The sequence below is a fragment of the Dermacentor silvarum genome, unplaced genomic scaffold, assembly GCF_013339745.2.
Source record: "Dermacentor silvarum isolate Dsil-2018 unplaced genomic scaffold, BIME_Dsil_1.4 Seq963, whole genome shotgun sequence".
Taxonomy (NCBI): domain Eukaryota; kingdom Metazoa; phylum Arthropoda; class Arachnida; order Ixodida; family Ixodidae; genus Dermacentor; species Dermacentor silvarum.
In genome coordinates, this window is record NW_023607024.1 from 30719 (window position 1) to 54001 (window position 23283).

General features: G+C 47.5%; 1 protein-coding gene across 1 annotated transcript in view; it reads left to right on the forward strand.

Annotated features, from left to right (window-relative positions):
* The window catches only part of LOC119435859 (transcription elongation regulator 1-like), a gene marked incomplete at its 3' end in the record, with an annotated part of 41144 nt that overhangs the window by 12053 nt on the left and 5808 nt on the right, over positions 1-23283 (forward strand). The window contains exons 3-4 of the mRNA XM_037702566.2: positions 1893-2231; positions 16425-16575. Coding sequence (XP_037558494.2) covers positions 1893-2231; positions 16425-16575 — 490 coding nt within the window. The remainder of the gene's footprint in view (positions 1-1892; positions 2232-16424; positions 16576-23283) is intronic.

Consider the following 23283-nt stretch of genomic DNA (forward strand, 5'->3'; position numbering starts at 1 on the left):
CAATCAGATCCGTTGACCTCGAAAAATCGCCGGAGCTGCCCTTGAAAGACCAGAAAAATATGGCACCAAGCGGCCTAGGTCGAGAGTATTGTGCGGCAGCAAGCATAACTGTTGCTGAATTGTGCTTGAACGCTACATTAATTTTAATGCAAACAATCATTAAATTCTCCGTTTTACAACAACAAGCATGGACACGATAATACTCCCTTCAGTTGCCGAGGGAGATCGCCAATTTAACTTTAGAAAAACGTACCAAAATCGCCAATTTTGTTTTTATGTAGTCATAATTTTTTCCATGCAATTCTGATTCTGAAAACATATGTTACATCGTTGATTTCTGTTTAGAGTCAGCACGCCGAGTAGCAAAGTACGCTACTGGATAATGGTTTGTCTCCGTGACGATTAGGTCAATGATTCCCCAGTCAAAAAATACATGAAACCAGCCGAGAATGTCATTCTTGTCAGTGGGCTGCCGCAAGATTCCGGGCACTGAAGAGAAGGGAAACTGCGGAGGCACAGGTGGCGGGTTATCGGTGTTCACGCACTGCCACACACGTGCACTGCTCAGTGCGTCATTGTCGTCGTCATCATCTCTGTCGCTCTCATCATCTGAAGCAATATCCAGGGTAAAGACAACGTCGCTGTCAGACACAAATTCTATGTCGTCACTAATGCGGCTTTCTGTACTGCTCCAAGGAGCACCTCTTTTTCTTGGAGCATCGCCGCCACCGGCATTCTTCTTGCGAAGTGCCATTATGAAATGACTGTTGCTAGGCTTAAAACACGCACGAAAGGCACAAAATGCGATTTTTCATAGACAACCACCACCATCTAGGGTTGAAAATTGCAAGCAAAGCAATTGACGACCGTGATACGTCTATGGCAGCAGAAAAAGTGGAAAATTGGGCTGGACGAGTGTGACTCGTCGTTGGTGATATTGGTACAAACTCTAGTGACGAGTACAGCTCGGAGTCGGCGGCTGAAGGGTTAAACTCCCTTAGTGGAAGGGTGACTCGACACAACTAAGCGCTGTCAGCCATGGCGTCCAAGAATTGCAGTGCCGCGCAACACATGTGCAAATCTCGGACACCGTGAGCCACGCTGATGCATTGCTCTAGGTGTGATCTGCACTGCACGCACTGGTGCTCATAACCGCGCTTTTACGACCTAACATTCTTGCGATTACTTTATGAGTGCTTACTCACAAGATTCTATCCACCAGGAATGCTTTGGAAATTAGTGAAATAATTTTTGCTAGTGAAACTATAAAAACTCGAAAACAAAATTCGAAATTTAATTAAGTTTCTTGCTGCAAGCACGACTTCATTATATATAGGTTTGACTGTATACTACACTAGCTCAAATAAGGCTAGAATGGCGTGTGCACCAGAGACGGGGGGTCTAAAGGGTCCTTGCTCTTCATAACAGGGGTCGACTGTGAAGCAAAGTGTACATCAGTGATTTTGGTCAGTATGCCTACAGCATTTGTTTTTACAATTTGTGATGAAAGGCCTTGTGTTGATTGTATGATGCTGCTGCCGCTTATTCCTCATCGAGAACTGGAAACATTGAACCAGCACTTCAGTTCAATCTTCATCAAACAGCAGTGTTTTTCAAGATGCTGAAAATGGACCAAAACTGGAACTGTGAATTCAGTTGCTGTTTGGTTTATGCTTGCTTCCACTGCCAGTGTTTAATGCTGGAAGAGCTTACACCAGGCAAGTGCCATGTTATTGTCTTGGACGCACTCATATTACTGTCAAGTGCTCAAGAACCTTAAGATGGTCTTTTGTTGTGGGCAGTTGTAGGATTTGCCTGGCAAATAAGTATCAGGCTGGTATGGAACTGTAATTAGCAGGTACTAGTGCTGTTTTTTTTTCCTCGATTAACAGGGTGGGCCACCGCCACCACCAAACTTCCAGAACGGTGGTGAGGCGTTTGGAGGCATGCCACCCCCACGACCGCCCATGATGCCCCCACCAGGCTTTGGCATGGGCCCTCCTCCGCACCAACAGCAGCACCCACCACAGCAACCACCCCCGATGAGTGGGCCCCCTCCTATGGGGGGGCCACCACCAGCCTTGGGGCCACCCCCGGGTTTGCCGCCACCAACTTCTATGCATGCGCCTGCAGGTGCCTTGCCACCCCCACAAGGGGTTCCTCCACCGCAGCAACCTTGCCTCGACCTCTCTGGCGAGATATGGGTGGAGACAAAAAATGCCCAAGGAAAGGTAAACCTCTATGTGACTGTTCTGCCACAAGTTATGCAACTTGCTGTATCGTTACTGAACCATAGCTTGCCTGTATTTCTCAGCCACTGCCTGTTACAATTGACTTTTATAATGCAACAAGAAATTTAAATTTGTTTTTTCAAGAGACATTGTATCTAAGAAATGTATACAGTTGGGGCTGACAGATAATTTGAACATGCTTGATTATTTGGACGTCGTCCATGGTCGTCCATGTTGCCGGTGCCTCCTTGAAAACGAAACTAGTGAAGCTTAGTTGACCCAGCAATGACTGTGCTGAAACCACATGACACGCCAAACCTGGCAAGCTAATTGTAAAGCTGCAATGTTGTGTGAGTTCCGCTGGTTTGGTTGTTGCTCGTCCAGTGTTTCTTCATGTGTTACAGTGAAATCGCGAAATGAGGCATAATTATGCACTAAACGGTAGTATGCAACTGTGTCTCTTGACATGTGCTGCGTTGCTATCAACAAAGAAATAAATGCAATGGCACACTGTTACCTAAAATACACACTATGAGTACTTTTTCTTTTTTCCACAGCGGGTGAAAAATTACGCCTCTCTCGCTCGACTGTGCGATAGCACAAAGGCGAGCAGCATTTCAAAACTTTGGCGGGGAACAGAGTGGCTGAGTGAATGACTTTCCCCGATGTGTGTGTGCATGTTTGTACAACAATCTGCTACTGTGCGAAAGTGGTGCTGCTTCATTGAAACACAGTAGCTGCTGCAGAGTAGTGCCAATCGTCCTGTGCGATATGCATGCAGTGAATAGTCTACTTGTGATTGTGCTGGTATGCTGGCTGTGTTGTACAAGTATGTTTGCCGGCAGACCGCAGTGTCTGTGCAGTCGGCTTCGTGCGTGTACCACTCATGGCCATGAACGCGTGCAGAGCATATCTCCAAGCATCGGATACAGTAGAACCTCGGTGATATGAATCTCGCGGGGTCGCGTGAAATATTCATATCACCCAAAATTCGTAGCGTCAAAACATACACAAAATCAAGAAAAAACGAATTTATTTTTAGCAGAAAAAATTCCTTATAGTGGAACCCCGTTGATACATTCCTCGCTGCTGCGTTTTCCCGGCTGCTACATAGCGTGCCTCAGTTTAGCTGAGGCACGCAACGAGCTGAGGCACGCAACGAGCTTTAGTTCCTCTAAAACAGGAACAAAAGCTCATTGCTCGTTCCTTCCCAATATTGAAACGGGTTCTTGTTACAAGTTCCTTTAATGCGAAAGGAACGCGTTCCAGTTACACTTCGATCATTGGAACGTGTCGTTACATTAACGTTACATTTGATTTTTTAAAATTGAAATATCGTGTCGGATAATGCTGAGGCGAAATAAAGTGAGCAATTTAAAACTCACATCGAACTACGTATATTTTAAGAATTTGAACATCGCCGACAGCAGATTGTCTGGAGATAAAAAGAATCCAAAGAAACGCTCCTGGACGAATTTGTTCAGGGAGCACTGCACATACTCCAGGCATCTCTAACTGCAACTTTGGTACTTGTCTATTACAAGTGCAACACATATGGCACTTTCCACTTCGGTCTTCAAATGCGCAGTCAGGATACTGCGCTTCAGATGTGCAAATAGAAAGTTACTCACATGCACCAATATAACTAAATTTCTTGCACAAGAAACCACATCGAAAGAAATAATACATAGGCATTTAATGAATGCTAATTCAATATTGCAGTAGGAGTGGGAAAAAGAAATTTCCAGAATACATATTCGCAACTTAGTTAAGTCCCTTGTTTGAACTCAGCAAGAGTTACATCTCGATGTTGGTGCCTGACAGACGAATCTGTTTTTCAAGCGAAGTTGTATTGCCTCACAAGTGTTGGCGATGGTGGTGGTAGTTGTGTCAAGCTAAAATCCTATCGAAAACGTGTTAGAAACACGTGTCTCGTTCGCTTGGCGTACCAAAATTGACATGGAATGGTAAAAATGTATGACTAACATGACTGATATGCCATGACATCAATAACATGACATGCTCGTCACGATTAACAATAATAAAATAACGCGGGGCGCATGTCCGCATTGGATATGCGCGCACGCGTGCAATAGCGTCGTCTTGCCACAAGCTTCGCTTACCCCAATTTTCTCGACAGGGGAAGGGCTGGTAATACCAGGTGGTCCAAATTTCCGGAGTCCCCCACTACGGCGTGCCTCATAATCAGATCGTGGTTTTGGCACGTAAAACCCCACAATTTAATTAATTAATTAATTTTAATATTTTTGTTACTACTTCGTTGCAATGTTGAAGAGCCGTTCCACCGAAGCGCTTGAGGGTACTGCCGTGTTGTACTTGAGGAAAGGTTGGTTCACTCCCTCGAAGTTCTTCATCGGCGACAGCGGGTAGTCAACCGGTACCAGCAAGTACCGCGACAGCTCATCCTGTGCCTCGGCTGGAAGGGTTCGGTGCGCCGTGAGGACTGGAAACATTCCATCCACTGCGAAGTCCCTCGAGTGGCGCTGCGATCCTGACGTCATGGTACGTTCCCTTGCGGCAGGCGGGCACGCCGGCATGGAGGAAAGAAACTACAGGAGGGAGCGTCATGTGGCAATCTTGAAGCTTAGCACTAGAAACATACAACAAAGATCTCACGAAAATAAATTCCCCACAGTCATGTGACAGACAAGCGGTAGTTCTTTGCGCCTCATGTGGCCGCCCATCCGCCCTGCATGACGTGCTGCGTACGTCCATGCGTCTGTTCAATGCCATGGAATGTTTACAGAAGGAACGCCGTTCCCTCTGCCGTTCCTTCATAAACGTAACGAGTTACCGTTACAGTTCCACCGACCCTTAATGGAACGTTGACCCTTAAGGGGAGACCCTGCTTTGACAAACTTTTTTCTTATTTTTAAGGAACGCCATTTCGTACAACACTGCTTGAAAGGGATCTGCAATGTGCGCAAAGTGCATGCCCGCGCGGGCCTCATCTTCAAAACGATCTGCGATGTTGACAAAGTGTGCCTAGTTACGGATACCTTAGTATGCGCTGTGCTTTCAACGTTTAGTTCGTTTTGAAGCGAGAGACAGCCGCTGCTGCCGCGCTTCCTTACTCGGTGAACTCCCACGGTCATCGAGCGCAATGGGTTCGTGTTTACCTGTACGCGCGTGACACCGTGTTTGTTAATTTAGTTAGTAAGCGAATGTTTACAAGTTTATACGGCCGATAAAACTACTATCCTTACTTCGTACAGCTGTCTACTAATTGCTATCGCAATCGTTGCCTCGCCTTTCGAAACTGCGACTTTTTTTTTTCAGCGGTCCCTTAAAAAGTGTATCAACGGGGTTCTACTATCCGTGTGCATTTTCTTCTTGCCCAAACCGTCCACAATCGCCTTCTACAAGGCGTAAAAGTGCGCATGCGTGATCTCACAAATGCTTTCGCATGCCACTGAACATCTCAGCACGTCGAGTGCAGGGAGCGTTTTGGCCGTCGTGGCTGCTGCCGTGGTCGTCGTTGCTGCAGCGACCCCGTCTTCTTTCTCGCTCGTCAAAGCATCAGCTAGGCTGTGATCTGGTCCGGTCTGCTCGACGTAAGGACCAATGAGAGATTGCGCAGCCACGTGATGTAGCCGGTTGCTTGGCGACTATGGAGCCCGCCCAGATCCCGCTGTGCCGGCTTGTCTGTACTGGTAGCTCCGCTGCCTCGGCCGCCCCCGCTGCCGCTGTTGCTCACGCGTTCGTACGATCCGCAGCAGCGCGGCAACGCGTTAGTAACAGCCGATGTTTTCCGTATTAACGTATTAAGAGCACATTTCAGGGTTCTCCCCTGAAAATTTTGAGAGATGGACATTTGAGGACGGGGGGGCACAGGCACACACTTATTGACAACACAACAGACGTTCGAGCGCAATCACACAAGGCAACAATGCAAGAGAGTTTATTTCTGCAAATGCAGCTTACGGGGGTGCTGTTGAAATCAGCCATATTATTGAAAACTCAAGGTCGCCTTATCTAATTGGTTGGGAGCGCCGGAGGAAAAAAAAAACATAGGGGAGGGGACTTTCTCTTTTTTTTTATTATTGTGCTAGCTATTATATGGACACTCAAGGCATATTTCTGCCATCGTTATTAGGTTCCCAATAAAGTCCACGGGCGATAAAATCGCCGCCGCCCGCCATATGCTCTATGTGGGAGTGAAAGCAGGCGAGGGTAAACCGGCGATCGCTGCTCTATCTGGCGCACGCAAGGACGGGAAGCAGGAACGAAACACCATCTTCCATTCGCGCGCAACGCTCCGGTAGGAGGTGGGGGGTTACTCCGCACGTGCGCCCGCCGGGCCTCAAGGCTCCGAGGGGAGGGTAGGGAGGTGGAGGGGCCTCGCTTTACTGTGGCCGCGTGCTCCTGCCGGGCCAGAAGGCTTCAGGAGGAGGGTGGGGCAGGTGGAGGGGCCGTGCTTTACTGCGGCCGTGCGGCGGCACCGCGTGGGAAGGCGGGAGGAGGGTAGGGTAGGGTAGGGAGGGGGGAAGCTGTCTACTACGCTCCGCGCTCCCGGCCGACTGGCTCTATTTTGAAGGCCATCTGCGGCGGGGGCAGAGTCTTTCCTCCCTGCGCTGTGTTTTCGCGGCATAGTTCGCGTTGATGCGAGCAGCGGGACAGAGGGTAATTTGCCTGCTGCTACTGCCGCGCTTACTCACTACAGTGTTTTCACAGCAAGTTTCTGCGGTCATCGAGTGAGATGCGTTCATGTTTGCATGTGTGCGCATGACACCATGCTTGTTAATTTAGTTAGTATGCCTATGTGTGCACACAGCTGATAAAACATGGTTTACATACACACAATTCACATGGTTTACACAATAAAGTTTACACGGCTGATAAAACAACTATCCTTACTTCGTATAGCTGTACACTAGTTTGCTATTGCAATCGATGCTTTCGGGCAAAACTGCGACTACATTTTGCCCTTCTTGCTGCGTGCGCATCTTTCTGTTGCGCCACGTAGTCGCACTTGCCGAGGTCTAGTACCGCGAGCATCCTCGTTTACTGCCAGCTTCTCGGCCTTTGTTTCTGGCTTGCGAGTGTGTGCGACTGCTTCTCGACGGCGTCCATGCTTGCCTGTAACAGCGCGCTTGTGGAAGCCGTCCCCTCGCGCTTGTAGCTTCCACTGCATAGGCACAGAAAGTTGTCCCTGAGTACAGAAAACGTGGAGCCCGAGAGGTGAGTGGTGGTGGGCGGATGGTCATAGAGGTGGGCGGTCGGCCGGAGTGGTGGGCTGCAAAACCACTGCCGCCCACCGTGGGGAGAACCCTGAGAGCAATGTATTTCGGCCGGGGAATGTTACAAATTTGTATCACACCGAAATTTGTACCAGCCGTGATCGTATCACCGGGGATTTTACTGTAATCTGACCAACAATGATTACAGTAGAACCCCGCTGTTACATTCCCGGGTGGTGTGTTTTCCTGGCTGTTACGTCGTTTTCGGCCAGTCCCGGCACAGCTCCCATAGAACCCAATCAATGCATTGGCAACCCCACTGTTGCGTCGCAACTGTGGGACCGTTCCCGCGTCATACGTTGCGAACTGCCACCCCGCGCCGGCTCGAGTGGCCATTTTGACTTTTCATGTCGCTTGGCTTGGTGGCTTGATGATGGCATTGGCCGCCCAAAGTGCCGGGGGCGACACCTATGACGTATTTCCAGTTCCCGCCAGCTAAAGTATGGCCTGTGAGATCCATATTTGCTATCTAAAGGGGCTGTCTATGACGCGTTGTGGCCCGAAAATTAGTTTTGGCCCATAGATGTTCCGTATAAAGTCCAAAGGCGATAACGCCGTCTGTATGTGCGAGTGAAAGCGTGCGTGGGGAGCCGACGACCGCCTCTAAATCTCGCGCGCGCAAGAAAGAAAAGCAGGGAGGGAGCGCGCCTTCTTCCGTTGTGCTCGAGGCACTGGCGAGGGGGTGAGAGGGAGGGAGGGATAGCGGGCATCGTTGTACTCTGGCTAGCCACCCTACTCTGGCATTAACTATGTACTTCGTGGTGGCGTGCGGTCGCGTGGGCCGTATCTTGAAAGCAATCTGTGTTGGGGGCAGAGTCTAGGCGGTGTAGGTGCATCGGCGGCACGTAGCTTTGTGTGTGCTGTGTGTTCTCGGCGCTCAATTTGCGTTGAAGCGATAGACAACAGCACGATGGTCACTTCGCTTGCTGCTGCAGCGGCGCTTCCTCACGCCAGCATTTCACAGCGCGTGTCGGCGCTCATCGAGTGTGATGTGTTCATGTTTGCCTGTGGGCGCTGACACCATGCTCATACCCCAACTCTCCCGAATTTTTCTCGCATCTCCCGATTGTACGGACGCGACCTCAAATCTCCCGAAAAGTGGCCACCACTTTTTTTTTTCCTTTACGGCCTGTAATATACGTAACCATGAGAAAAAGCGACGCGGGAGCAGTTCGTCACCAGCGTACACCGCGAATCGTGGTAGCGACCGCCGGCACCACCACGAACACGAGCAGCCGACAGGCACTACCATATTGTATTTTCCGGATTGGCTTGTCTCAAGTTGGGTGGAGCGTTTTTAGCAATCAAGTCATTATATGACAGTGAGTGCACTAGGCTTCAGTTGGCTTTGTCAGGTTGTCGAGTGAAGTGCAAATGCCGAACTACTCTTTGTTTCCCCGAGTTTAGTTGGAACGATCGATGGCACTTTCAAAAGCCAAGAATAAGTCCCGTATTTTCCGGTCTATTACTCCTACGTTTGTATAAGACGAACCCCCCCCTTCAGAACGGCAGTTTTTCCGGAAAAAGATGTATACAAAATGCACCGGTGTATAAGACGCAGCTGTTCGTTCGGTAAGCGATTAAAAAAAAACATTACAGTGACATTTCACTCGGTGAACGCGGGTCACGCGCAAGCATATGAGTGCCATATATTTCCACTCCAGGCGCATTTCTGCTGTCGTGGCTGCCGGGATGTTCCGTATGAAGTCCAAGGGCGATAACATCGTTCCCGCGAGCCGTATGCTGTATGTGCGAGGGAAAGCCTGCGACGGTGAGCCGAATCGCGCACAAGGGAGAAAAGCGGGAAGGTGTGCTAGCGCAGAAGGTGGGGGGGGGGCTGAAAACTTTCCTGATACCTCCCCCCCCCCCCCCCCGCGCGTGGCGGTCTTCCGAAATTTCATGTTGCGAGGTTGGCAGGTATGCATGCTTGTTAATATAGCTAATAATCGACTGTTTACAAGTTTATACGGATGATAAAACTACTATCCTTACATTGTATAGTTGTCTACTAATTTGCTATCGCAATCTATGCTTCGGCTTTCGGACGAAACTACGACTTTTTTTTTTTTTTTTCACACGTAAGAATTTAAATAATATTGTGTGCAGTTCAACACTACTCTCATTTCTCAATTTTTTTCTTATTCTCGGCTCTTGCGTTTCCCAGCTCCTACGTTTTTTTTTTTACGGTCCCGTGAAAAACGTAACACTGTAGCTCCTTCTACTGTAGCTACTTTGCACAAGCTGTGTGAAAGAGCTAATCAAGGTCGAGTTTTTCGATTGGGCTTGTTAGCGATCAAGCGTGGCTGTGTGACACTGGTATAGCTGTGAAATATTCAATGAAGTAAACCTTTATTAAGGTGCAAAAAAGTAAACCTTTATTAAGGTGTTTCTGCTGGGCACAAGTAGTGCCTGCTTTAGTTTGTTCAGGCACTACATGAGGTTGTAGTTGCTGCCCATGCATTCGACTTTGATTTGAAACAGACCAAGGCTCTCCTGTGTCTGTGCCGCTGTTGGTATGTCACGAGGTTATTCGTCCTCGCCGGGCCAATCCAGAAACAAGGCTACTATTTCGGGATCTGTAGCTGGGGCGATGATGGGAACGTCAGCGTCAGCCAATGCGAATGAGTAAAAGTTGCCTTCCGTCTCTGCCAATGATTCTGTGCGCACAGCTTTGTAGAGATCATCGCAAACCTGGTGATTATCATCAAGTTCGCCTGCGTGCGGCCAGGAAAAACCTGGAATGCACAAAATGGTTTACAATCTTTGCAGGTGCCAGCTCTTTCCATGAATGTTTTAGCAAATGTATGGCAGCAAGCAAGTCGATGTTGTAGTCCTTGTAGTCATCATATGTGATGAGCATGGTTAGTAGGCTCCTGCAGTATAGCTTGCGTATGGGCTCCATAAATCCCTGATCCATAGGCTGCAATATCGTGGCTGTGTTCGCTGGCAGAAACTCCAAAGTGATCACTTCAAGATTGCCAATCGTCTCATGACTAGGACAGTTGTCAACAGCAAAAAGTGCATGACATTGCTTTGCCTCGGGACTTTCAATCCTGGAGGCACGTTTATTTTTTTATACAGTAGAATCTCAATGATAAGATCACACGCGATACGAATTTCCGTGTGATCTGAATTTTTCAAAAGTTCCGGTCCAAGTTCATTAGTTTACGATGTGCACACTTTCTAATGTTACGAACCGCTTTTCATGGCACAGCGAATGATTTGACAAATTGAGCCACCGTACAATTTCTGGTGGAGCCAGCAAGGAGTGCCTGGTGCAATGGTAGTGCCAAATACCGGCTATTGCCAGGTTGGCAAAGCTGCGGTGCTGATGCACCGGTCGCACATTCCTGTTAACAGGGTGACCTACGTCCCTTTGCCTTGATTCTATCCTCACATGTCTTCCCCCCCCCAAAAAAAAGCTTTTGCTTTGTGTGTATTATACAACCAATCGGCCATTTTCAGGAACCCTGTAACTTTACCGGGAGCCGGCAATCACATGCGACCAAGTCTTGCCGCGTCGGCAAGATTGGTGGCATTCGCATCCATGGGTAGTAGCCTTATCTCTGTATTCCATGCCTTCCGTCATCTTCAGTGCCTAATGACTATTCGAAAATTTGTCTTTGCACACGTCAGATTCCACAATACGATGTAGCTTCGCCGCTGCAAAGTTATCAGATTCTTTTATCTTGCTCAAATCATGTCCTTATCACCACCAGGCAGCAGCTAGGACGCAGCAACGAAATAAACTCAAGATAACCAGGCTGATCTTGAATTGTCACCCTTGGAACATGCTAAGTGCGCAGCTTGCTGCTGCCAAAGTGTGCGAGAAACAAGGGCGCCAGTGATTCATTAGCCAATAGAAGGGCTCCCTGTGCGCCACGTGTCTACAGTAACGAATCGTGACGCCAGTATTCCCTTCTTGCACATGCTTTTCTTGTGTTTATTTCTGCATGAAAAAATACAGCACTGCATCTATCTGAATCTCCGATCTCTTGTCCTTACGGTGATACCAAGATGGCGGTGCTGCGTCTACAGAAAGCCGCACACGTGTGATCAGCGGTGCGATAGCGCCTCCTGAAGCCTAATTTTCAATTTAGATGACAACGCACTAAAACAGTGCAATTTTTCAAAATTCCGCTGCGTATTCTTTCCAAATATTTTGCCCTAATATAAAGGAAGGCCTTAGGATTGAGGCCAGAAAGTAGGTAAATGAAAAGATAAAATTGGAGCAAGTGAGCCATGTCATTGCTTCGTCACCCTTTATTTCTTGATTTTTTAACGCTTTTGGGTGATGTGAGTTGTGCCATCCTAAGAGATTCGGATTGTTGAGATTCTACTGTATATGCAGTCTTTAGCGGCTTCTGTATCAACAGAGGAAGTTTGTCCTCAGCCTTCGAATTTGCACTGAACAGCACAGTGACACCCTGCTTGCTTTGTTTGCCCCTCGATGAGGATCCTCCTGGTGTAGAGTATGTGTGCTTCGGCAACAATTTATAGAATGCAGCCTTGTCTAGGTTGTTAATGTCTTGGTTGTTAACGCCGTAAAGTGTTCAAGCTAGCTGTTGCTGCATTTAAAATCTTGCTAGCCCATTTGTAGGGGGTAAGCTTCGGCGTTTGCAGTCAATGCAGGTCCATTCACGGGGTTTGTACTTGTGTTTTTCAGCCACTCGAGAAGCGCAATCTCCACTTCAGGATACTTGGAAACATGTTTGCGCTTTCCTTTGACTGAGAAGCTCTTCTCGAAGCCATCCTTTACGGCTTCCTTGTTCATCAGTATAGTTGACAATGTTGAACTTGATATGGTGAATTGTTGTGCGATTTCACATTTCTGCCGGTTGCCCCTTTTCTACCTTGTGTATCAAAAGAACTTTTTGTTCTAAGTTCAGATGTTTTCGTCCAAAGACTGGTGGTGCCATTTTCTTCTGTATGGGAGGCATGCATACAGAAGCGATCTACAAACCACGCATTTACAAAGCCTGCACTGGGCGATGCATGTGTGCATCGAACGGTAGTGCATCTTGGTTTGGGTGACTTTAGGCAAACCGGGCAAGCGGAACGTGGTGCAAAGGGACGTTTGTCTGTTTCGTTGTACACTACTTCCACACCGCCGCAGCTGCAGTGCATGGCAGCGCCGCTCGTTCCTGATTATGTGTGGGCGCAGCATGGAGACAAAGTGCGCCGACGGAGAGGGTTGCTTGCTCGCTCGCTCGGCACAAAAGGCATGAGTGCGCACCCACCTGCAGCATAGAGGAAAAGGGTGCGCATGCAGTGCGATGGTATAGCTGGCGACAGAGAGAGTCGCTTGCTGACCTGGTACTAAAGGGGCATTTCTGCCTTTAACTCATTGCCGTGTTTTGAACAGAAAATAGCTGCTTATAACTGTGCATGTAAGTTGGAAAAATGTTGCATTCATCGAGGACATTTCTAAACAGAAGTGCACGAAAAGTATGTGAGCTTGGAGCTCTCTAACTAAATGCAGTGAAGCCGTTCTGCCCATGGATAGCGATGATATATTGCTTCTGATGTGCAGCCAGTTATGCCGCAAATAATGATAGCTGTGTGTGACTACGTGACTACAAAGGCCCAGTTTCAACTGCTTTATTTCACAGCAAGATGAGGTGTTTATCCACAGCACAATGTTCATGCGCGGGCTCCGTCTAAAATCTCTCCCGGAAATGGCTTTCATTTTATTTGAGTAGAAAGGCCAGCCTTTCTGAGACACTTTATCCATGTTTATGCAACTTGTATACCACATTTTACTTAAAAGGAAAACGCTCACAGAACACACCACTTTGATTCATACTTCAACGAGACACAGCTTGTGTACCTAGCCTCCCAGTTAGGTTCTTCGTATCTTAGAGAGTAAGAAGTTGTGGAACAAGGTGGCTCCTTTAAGCAGCAAGCCCCATGCAAAGGACGAGTGCCTCAACAAATGACGTGCCAGGCTATAGCAGACGACGCTCGCATGCTTGGCGCAAAGGTCGACCCCAATGCTACGATGGCAGGAACTGCAGCGGGCCCCCTGCCCTGCTACCCATAGACGAGATAAGGAGTTTGGAAACTAAAAAAGTGCCTATAAATGTCTGCCCGATCATGCACCCGTCAAAGCCACCGGCTAGGCCTACTGAGTGCGCTTTGTCGGAAGTTGGTGACCAATGTTGCGGTCTAGTGCCGAGTCAACGAAACGTCTTGCAGTGGCTGTACAGCACTTGGAAAGCGGAGGAACCAGCTCAACAACAAAAATAAGGGCATGAGCAACACTCTTGGTTCGTGCTCACCACATTTTGTACATTGCGTGTATGCAGATTGGTAGTTGTTGGCAGTGCCGTGGGAAAGTCCAAATAACCTAGCAAATCTGAAAAATTTGTTAAAAACTTACGTTCCTCTTCTTTCTTTTTTTCTTCTTTGCCTGCTTCATGTGAAGGCCACGGGGCCTCGGATGTTAACCTTTTACTGTTTGTAAATTTAATGACCAAGCTGGCGAATCACGGCGATGCAGCGATCACGACGGTACACAACCAAGAGCTTGTACCTAGCGGCCCAAGCTATCAAACATGTTAGTTCACTGGGTAAACGTGAAATGTGTAACGGCATAATGAGATAAATGGATGGAAGCATCCCAGTCATATGCGTCGATTCTTGGGTATGCACGGCTGCTTTGTCTACATGTTTTGCACGTGTGCAGCCATTGAAAAATGTTGTTTTGGTTATAGTGCAGTACTGCTTATGTGTGGATATTTGTGACTCCAATGACTTACGTTATAAGCGGTCTACACTGTAGATAGATAGATTTCGTAGATAAATAGGATATATTCACTCTGTTGGACCGTTTGTGTACGGACGATGCCACCCACAAAGGTGTCAAAACATTGCACGTTCAGTTTAAAAAGAATTTTTAAAATACAGTTAAACCTGGATATAACGAAATTGAAAAATTCCCGAAAAACTTTGTTATAAAGAGGATTTCATTATATGCAGGTTCGGCACGAAAATTCGAAAAAGAAACGCTTATCGTATTTACTCGATTCTAACTCGCCCTCAATTGTAACGCGCACCCGTTTTCCGTTTTCGTCGAAGCACTCATCCTTGGAATGTCACACCAGGTACCGGATGCGTGGACGCGTGTCGTTTCGCACAAGCGCGAGGCATCGGAAACGAAGAGCGAGCGTCACGATGGCGTCGTAGCGTCGTATAGTGTTACAGTAGAACCCCACTGTTACGTTCCCAGGAGCTGCGTTTTCCTGGCTGTTACGTCGTTTTTGGCCTGTCCCAGCACAGCTCCCATAGAAGCCAATGCATTGGTAACCCCGCTGTTGCGTCGCAACTCTGGGACTGTTCCCGCATCATACGTTGCGAACTGCCACCCTGCGCCGGCCCAAGCGGCCATTTGAACTTTTCATGTCGCTTGGCTTGGTGGCTTGACGATGGCGCTCAGTTTGCGTTGAAGCGATAGACAACAGCACGAAGGTCACTTCGCTCGCTTCTCCAGCGGCGCTTCCACACGCCGCCAGCGTTTGACAGCGCGTGTCCGTGCTCATCGAGTGTGGTATGTCACAGCGTGTACCAGCGCGTCGGCAACATCAACTGGAAAAGGAGAGAGTGCCGGCTTGGCGGGCTAGGCCAGCTGCAGCAAGCGGTAGGATCAGATTTGAATGAAGGGAGGGGGAAAGGTCACGCCCGCGGCGGCAAGATCGCCGGGTCGAGGGATGCAGGCCCGCCTCGCACACGCAAGCACGCACACGTGCGCTCACTTCGCATTTCGTCGCGGCGGAAAAGGGCTTCCGGTTGCTGCTCGCGCAAAAATGACAAAATTTGGGGCGAAATCTCTAGGGTTGTCGGAGGGGAAAATTCGTTATATCGAGGGGGTCTCCCGCTGCCACTTTGTTACGTTGGAGGTCTCAAATACATGTGCTTCTATGGAGTAACGGCGGGGAATAGAAAAACTTCGTTATATCCAGGAATTCGTTATATGGAGGTTCGTTATAAGCAGGTTTAACTGTAGCACCTGTGTGAGTCCCTTCCTATGTCTGTGTGAAAAAGTATTTGTGCTAAAATACTATATCAAACATGTCACATCAACATGGCCTGAATGTGATCCTTGTTAAGTAAAGCCAGTACAAAGACATTGAAAAGTAAAGGCGGAGTATGTTAGCAGCAGTCAAATAGGCCGACCAAAGTTAGTGAGAGGTATGGTTTGTTATATCTGGAAGTAGATTGTATGTGGATCTGTTGTAACGATTGTGGACTCTACTGTAAGTTCCTTGATGTTTCAAATACTGTTTTAATGTGAAAGCATGATGTGTCCCATCGCGCGAAAATCTGGCGGCAGCGGCGGCGTGACCAAGCAATAGTACCAAAAATGGCTAACGGTGTAAAGAGTAAAAACGTGTAAAAAATGATCGGATTGATGTCAACTTTCTCAGGGAGGTTCCTATAAACAAAGTAAATTAATGGCTTTGAAAAAAAACCTTTGGTACATTTTTGTCCAGGTGGGTATCAAACCCGGGCCTCCAGGTGCCATGCTTCCCCTGGTTGCTTTAGTCTGGCTGACTAAAGGTGTGCCTAGTGTGTGCATCTAGTGTGTGCGTCTAGTGTGTGCGTCGTTGCACACATCATGTCGCAGCCATCTGGCTGACTAAAGGTGTGCCCTAGTGCATGTGTCATTGGGTATGTGACGGCGCAGCCAATGGGGAAGAGGTGCCACACCATGTCATGAGTGTATAAAATGACCCGCTGCCTCTCGCGCAACAGCATCGTCTCACCTAATGACTATAATGCTTTCGCATTACCACACATGAGCAGTCTTAAGTGTGTCTGGTGAATTTTATTAAACACTTTATAGCTGAAAAAAAGTGTTGTGCTTGCCATTGTAAGAGCTTGTGTCTGACTTTTGTTGTTAAGCCTGAGCTGCATTGGATCATTTGCGCAGGCATACTACTATAATGCCCGCACTAGGGAATCTGCCTGGAATAAGCCAGAGGGACCTGGTATCAAAGTGCTAAGTCAAGAGCAGATTGAGAGCATGGCAGCTGCTGCGGGAGTTGCCCCTGGTGGAGCTCTTGGTACTAATGCTGTGCCAGGTAAGGGTTCCTTTATTCTTTCCTTTCGGTAACTTGTTTTTTTCTCCGACTCTTCATTAGTAATAACATGTTTCTGCAGATACATCATACCAAACTTTAAGAACAAAGTCTGGGTGCGGGTTATATATTAGTTGAGCCTGGATACTGTGAACACCATCATTGCACAAAATTTGTTATAATTGGACTTGCTCTCAAAACAGTAGATAATAGATTGAACAAAATGTAGTAGATGCAGTCAAACCTTGATATAGAGAAGTCATATTTGCAGCAAAAAAATTCTTTCGATCGCCAATTTTGTTAACAGGGGTGCAACAGCTGCGCCAATTGCGCCATTTTCATACAATTTCGTATTTTTGCGCTGAGCTGCGCCAAAACCGCGATACACGTTAAAATTGCGCCACGCTGCGCCAAAACGCCCTACCGGACGCGAAATTTCGCGGTTACGCTAGTTTTATCGGGAAATAAAGGCCGCGTTGGCAACTTGCAGCTTGACACGCCATTACAGTACCAGTAGCGCAGACGAGATCCAAACTGGAGTGCCCAGACGAGACGGCGTTTTTGGTGGTGGGCGGTGAAGAATATTTTCGCTGCTGGTTGCAATGCGGCGTGTTGTATATGCAGTAAAATCTCCTGGAGATGCGGAGTGCGCGTTGCTTGCAGTAATGAAAGAAGTTCGCCATTGCCGCGTTGACTCAACAAGATCCTCGCTGTATCTGTGCACGCGGTCACGAGCGGAGTGGGTACTCCACGGGAAACTCTCTTGTACGGTACAGCAAGCGACGCGGCACTGACGGCGTGAGCTTTGTAGGCGACTCAATGCACAAAACTAGCAAGGGTTCGGTTCCACGCGGCAACAGGCACCGCGGTAATGAAATGGTGCCGATTTTCACTGTACACTGCCGAAATGTCAAAAGATTGTCAGTCGCTGCATGTTTCGACTACCGCCGGAACGTCGCAACATATCGTCAGAAAAAAAAGAGCGAAAGGGAACCACTTGCGAAGAAATGCACGTGTACTTTCCACGTGTTTGGCGGAAAACGTTGCGTGCAGTGCACTGCTGAGGTGCAATCAAGGTTGTTGTTCAGAGCGCGCGTTCAATTCTGCCGGGCGCGGCTAGGTCAACTGTGCACGGCGAAACAATGCGCGCTCCGAACAACGATCTCCGATCGTGCCCTGCCCTCACCTATGCTGCTAATATGAATTGCCGTATATGCTTGCGTAATGAACATACTTTTTTTTCCCCCTCAGAAATCAAATGCAAAGTTGGGTGCATTTATTATGCGGGGTGAATTTTATGGCGTTTTATGAGTAAGCGTTCTTTGTGAAACTGCTCCAAAACGGTGTTTTTTTTCCCCTTAACCTGCTCCAAAAGCAAGATTTTCCTGCTCCAAATCCAATTTTGGCTGTTGCACCACATTCTGGTTTGGAATATTTTTTTTCTTTTTTTTTAGTTTTTTAGTGAATTTGACAAAACTTGGTAATTTGGTTCAGTTTTCCATTCTGATTTAAAAATGCGATTACGTTTTCTGTAGCTTAATTAATTTTGCAGATAATTAAAATTAATCAACTATCTTTCGTAGGTACAATACAACAACTATTGTACCTACAACTATCGTTTGTAGGTACAACAGAAAAACTACTTTTCAGAGGGTTACTAATGGCACATGTCTAGAAACTACAAAGCATAAGGCACACAGGGGTAGGAGTACGCAGCGGTGGTCCAACTGCGCCATTTGCACCATTTTGCTACAATTCTGCTTGTCTGCGCCTTGCTGCGCCCACCGAAGTGCGCCAAAGCGCCAACTTTGTCTTGGGCACTACGCGGACATCGCAGTAGCGCGGCCGTTCCCTCCATTTGTGGACAGACCCGCGGCTAAGCATTCTGAGCATTGGCGACGCGGACTTCGCGACCAAGCTTCGCGCACGGAATCCTCGATCGGACACGCAGTTAAGTCTTTCAGCACTCGATGTTTCAGAATTCGTGACTAAGCACATCGAGCGTCGACTCCTCGAGCCTGCGGCTAGGCATTTCGTGCATCGGCACTTGGGACTGCGCGACTAAGCACATCAAGTGTCGACTCCTCGAGCCTGCGCCTAGGCATTGTTGTTGCACAAAATTGTTTTTCTGCATTTCTAGTCTCTTTTGTATTATGTCAGATTGCATAAAACTATTCTCAGTAGTCTACATGTACTATTTAAATAGGCAAATAGTCTGTTTGCAACGTTTTCTGCTCTGGGCATGGGAGCTAAATGGCTGCGTTAGTCATTTCATGTGTCCATTTTCTGTAAAGAAGTACTTAACAATTGTGTAGTACATAGTAATAAGCTGCACCAAATGTCATGCACTTGCTTTTCTTATACTCCAACTGATCCAAAACGCAAAATTTTGTGCTACAGAACTGCTACAAAATGCTAATGTGGCTAATTCTAACTTGCTAGAGAACACATTTTTTCCTGCTCCGAAAATTGCTCCAATTCTTAAACTGGCTGGTCCACCACTTAGTACGTTTTTGATATAATTTTTAGTTACCCTGTAGCAATTTGAATTGCATATTGCAAACATGGCCACTTGATGCTCCTGTTTAAAGTGAAATGAAAATTTTTCAGAGGCCTAAATAAAAAATGCACTCCCACCCCTGTGTGGTCTACAGATTCAGCTACAAGCCGCAACAAAAAATTGCCGCTTTAGTGTTTCATGCTAGGCTGCCGTTCATGCGCGGTGAACTCCACGGCTGCCTATGCAACATCACCCCAGATCACGCACTTGATAACCATCTTTATGGCGAGGCCATAATCACGTTCGCCTTTACCCACTGTTGCATCACCGCCAAACCCCTTGCACTTTATGTATGACAGCAGTTGAGGTTCACAATAATGAAGCGCGTCTCCATCACGTCCGAGGCAGTCACGGTGTCCTCAGCTCAAGTGAGAAAATTTGATTTGCGCTTGGTAGCCAGCGTTGAAGCAAGCTCTTGTAGCTTTTCTTGAGCTTCCTTCTCATTCTTCTGCAAAATGGCAGGCTGCAGCTTAACCCCTTAACCGTTTTATTATTTTGACAATTTCTATGCCCATGCTGCCTATTTAAAAAAAATGATATGGAATATTTTTCTTCTACAAAGCAAGTTTTCGGCGTTGAAAAAAAATTTCAGGCGCATATTAAGTCAAATTAGCGTACCGTATTTACTCGTATCTAGGCCGACTCCGATTCTAAGCCGACCCCCCAAAAGTTCGAAATCCGAAAAAAAAAAAAACTTACCTCGAATGTAGGCTGAACGAAAAAGCGAGGACAGCATTCGCAAAATGAAACACTATTTATTAAATTTGAACATGCCGAGCTCATTCTATGTCACCATCGCTGCTAGCCTTGTCGCTATCTTCCTTACTGCTGACATCTTCAAACAGTGCGCTATATTCAGTACCATCCAGCGCATTAGAGATGCTGCATTTTTGGAAGGAGCGCACGTTGCGGCGCACGCAAAAACCATCTCCCGTGGCCCCCTCCAACAACAGACCGATGCCGAAGTTCCGCCCGGTTTGAACGTTTGACGATGCCTCTACGGCTAGCACAACTACCGCATTTACTCGATTCTCATGCTTCCTCGATTGTAACGCGCACCCGTTTTCCGCGAGGAAAAATTAGGAAAAATAGATTTCCTTCCAATGCACTGATGTTGCGATGAATAAAAAAAGTCGCAGTTTCGCCCGAAAGGCGATGCATCGAATGCGGTAGCAAATTAGTAGACCGCTATTAACAAGCACGGTGTCACGTGCGCTCAAGCAAACATGAACACACCTCGCTCGTTGACCGCGGAAACGAACTGTCAAAACGCTGGAGACGAAGCGCGCCTTCGTGCTAGCATGCCTCTCGCTTCAACGCGGCGAAAATACGGTGCGCGGCGGACTTTACCAGTCGCAGATTGCTTTCAAGATAGGGCCAAGCCTGATCGTAGCGCCGGAGTGGATCGTCGCAGATTACGTCCTGCTTCGGTCCACTGAAACCGTTCCGCATTGCTTTGCTGGCGAAAATCCTCTCCTTCTGTTTGCGCCAGTCCCGCTCGCAAGTTTCGGATTCTCCGAACGCCCGTGATGCGGCCCGATTTCCGTCCGTCTCCGCACAGATGATCACTTTCCTTTTAAATGCGGCATCATGATGAGCTCGGTATGTCATGCTGATAGATAGAGCAGACGCTGAGAACGTGAAGACAGACGGTAGACTATTGCCTAAGCACGTGTACTGCAGCACACGGAGGAAGCTTCCGCATGTTACGGTAGCTAGGCACGACGCGCGTGCGAGGCGGCCATTTTGAAATGCCGACGCAGATTTAGGGTCGTGTTGAAAGTGCGCGTTAGATTCGAGTAAATACAGTATTCGTTTAGAAAGCGGCACTATAGTGGCATCGCCCATTTGGTGCCATTACGATAACGCCACACCGCGCGCCGATGCTGCACCATACCGATACTACCGATACGACGCAGGTCAAAACGGCGACGTCGCTCGTCTACTTCAGCTGGCTACTGGCGCGGCTAGTAGCGGCTGCGATACTGACTTTTCTAGATGGCGCTAACTATGCACCATATTTATCAGTTTCAGTTAAAAACTGGCGCGTTTTTTAAAATCCTCGAATCTAAGCCGACCCTAGAGTTTCGTATGTGATTATTTGAAAAAAACTATCGGCCTAGATTCGAATAAATACGGTATTAAAGTTTATTATTGCTCATGATAAAGGAGGCCAGCTACCTGCTGGTAATCAACTATAAAAACAGAAAAAGAGCGCTGTTCGGAAAGTTTTATCAAGTCATCAGGCAATGTTATGTTGAAGGGCTTACTGTGGATGCCCAAAAACAGAAACCGAGGAGCCTTTGTAGGGATGTTTTTCACGTTGATATGCCGCCAATGACGCGCACTCCCAATAGTCTCTTCTGAGCAGTCTTCATCTGATTAAACTGCTAATTTCGAAGTCATTGCTATTGTTTTGCTTCCAGAAACGAAGTAAACTTTGGTTTCTGAATCATTATTTTCCGAAGGTCTGGACGACGGCAAAATGCTTCTTTTCCGCGACGACAGACCAGAAACACATGCGTCGCCTCCACCGGACACCATTTTTAAAAACACGATTTTCCCCCCCACTGAAATGTGAAACGGCGGTTGAAAAAACAGAAATTACATGCTCAGTGCTGCCATCTGCGAGGTGACACACTAGCTAGCCCCCAAACTAACATGTCTCGTTCAAAACGCTTAAAAGGAGATATCTCGAGCGGACGAGCTACACTCGTCTAAGACTGTTTTGGGACAATTTGGCAAAGACGAGCTGTGCTCGCCCGAAACGGCTAAGGGGCTAATGGTGTCGCGTCCAAGCATCTGCCGAATGCAGCCGCCAAATAAAAATTTTGTACCAATCTTTGGTGATGAATTCGACATTGGGCCTCTTCGATTATCCGTTCCTGACGGTTCCGGACTGCCCGAGACGGTGCTTTCAGCCAATGAGTGTTGCGTATGCAGTCTTTCGGACAGTCCGGGACTGTTAGAGACGGATAATCGAAGAGGTCCATTGTTGCGTGCTAATGATTCGCGCATTATCAGCAAGATGGCCCCCTCGCCAGAGCGGCCAATGGCATGGCGCGCTTACTGTCATGTGTCTCAGTTGACGAATGGAATCGCACATTGGAACTGCTTTTTCGCAACCTTTTTTCTTGTAGGCATTCAGCGCATGGAGTTGTGGTGGTGCAAAAAATAAAAAGAGCGGCTTGATTTTGGGGTCCTTTTCTTAGTCACTATTTTCTTGTGATGGTTGATGCTTTTTCCAAGTGGGTAAAAGTTCACCCAATTCCATCACCCTCAGCAGATGCTATCACCTCTGTATTCAGGACTGTCTTCTCCCAACGTGGCCTTCCTGACATCATAGTCTTGCAGCGAAACAGCATACGTCGCATGCTGGTGCCTCCGTACCATCCTGCTTTTAGTGGAGCAGCAGAGCGTGTGGTAGTCAAGAAAAGTGCACTGGGTGACTTCAAAACCCAGCTTGCTAGATTGTTGTTCCAGTACAGAAGAACTCCACACGATGTGACAGGCCGAGTGCTGTGTGAATTGTTATTTGGCAGGAAAATTAAGACTCCTCTGGATGTGTTAAGGCTAGGGGCTCAAGCTTTCCGCGATTCCGCGAAAAATTATGGAAGTGATGTTTTTTAGTGGAAATGCGAAAGTTTTAATTGAAAAAAACGTTGCTTGTTAAAGCTGCAGCGAAACGCTGCATCTCGTCGTTTTCACAAGATGGCGCTATGCATCTTAACAAAGACAGATTAAGTGAAAGCTGCCAAAGGTGACGGAAAAGTAGTATTTTCTTAGTAATTAATAGGAAAAAGGGTTTCTATTGCCTCAGCATCTTTTACTGATGAAGAAATTTAATTTCATGTTAAAATATTCTAGCCTTATAAAAAATTGGCTAGGCGGCGCAGCCGCCACCCGAATCAGAGGGCTCAGTCGTAGCTGTAGTCGTCAATCCATCCAACGTTTGCGCATCAACAGAAAGTGCGTCATTTTACCGTTTGCTTCGTTTTTAGAGTTGGTAATCAAGATGGCTTCCACAGGATCTCATTTGAGCAAGAAGACAGCCAAAGAAGGTGCTCGAGAATACAAGAACGCCAGCTTTTAAAAACGAAGATGCAGGAGTACTTTTTTGCCGAGTTTGTGCAAGAGCAGTTGACCATCGG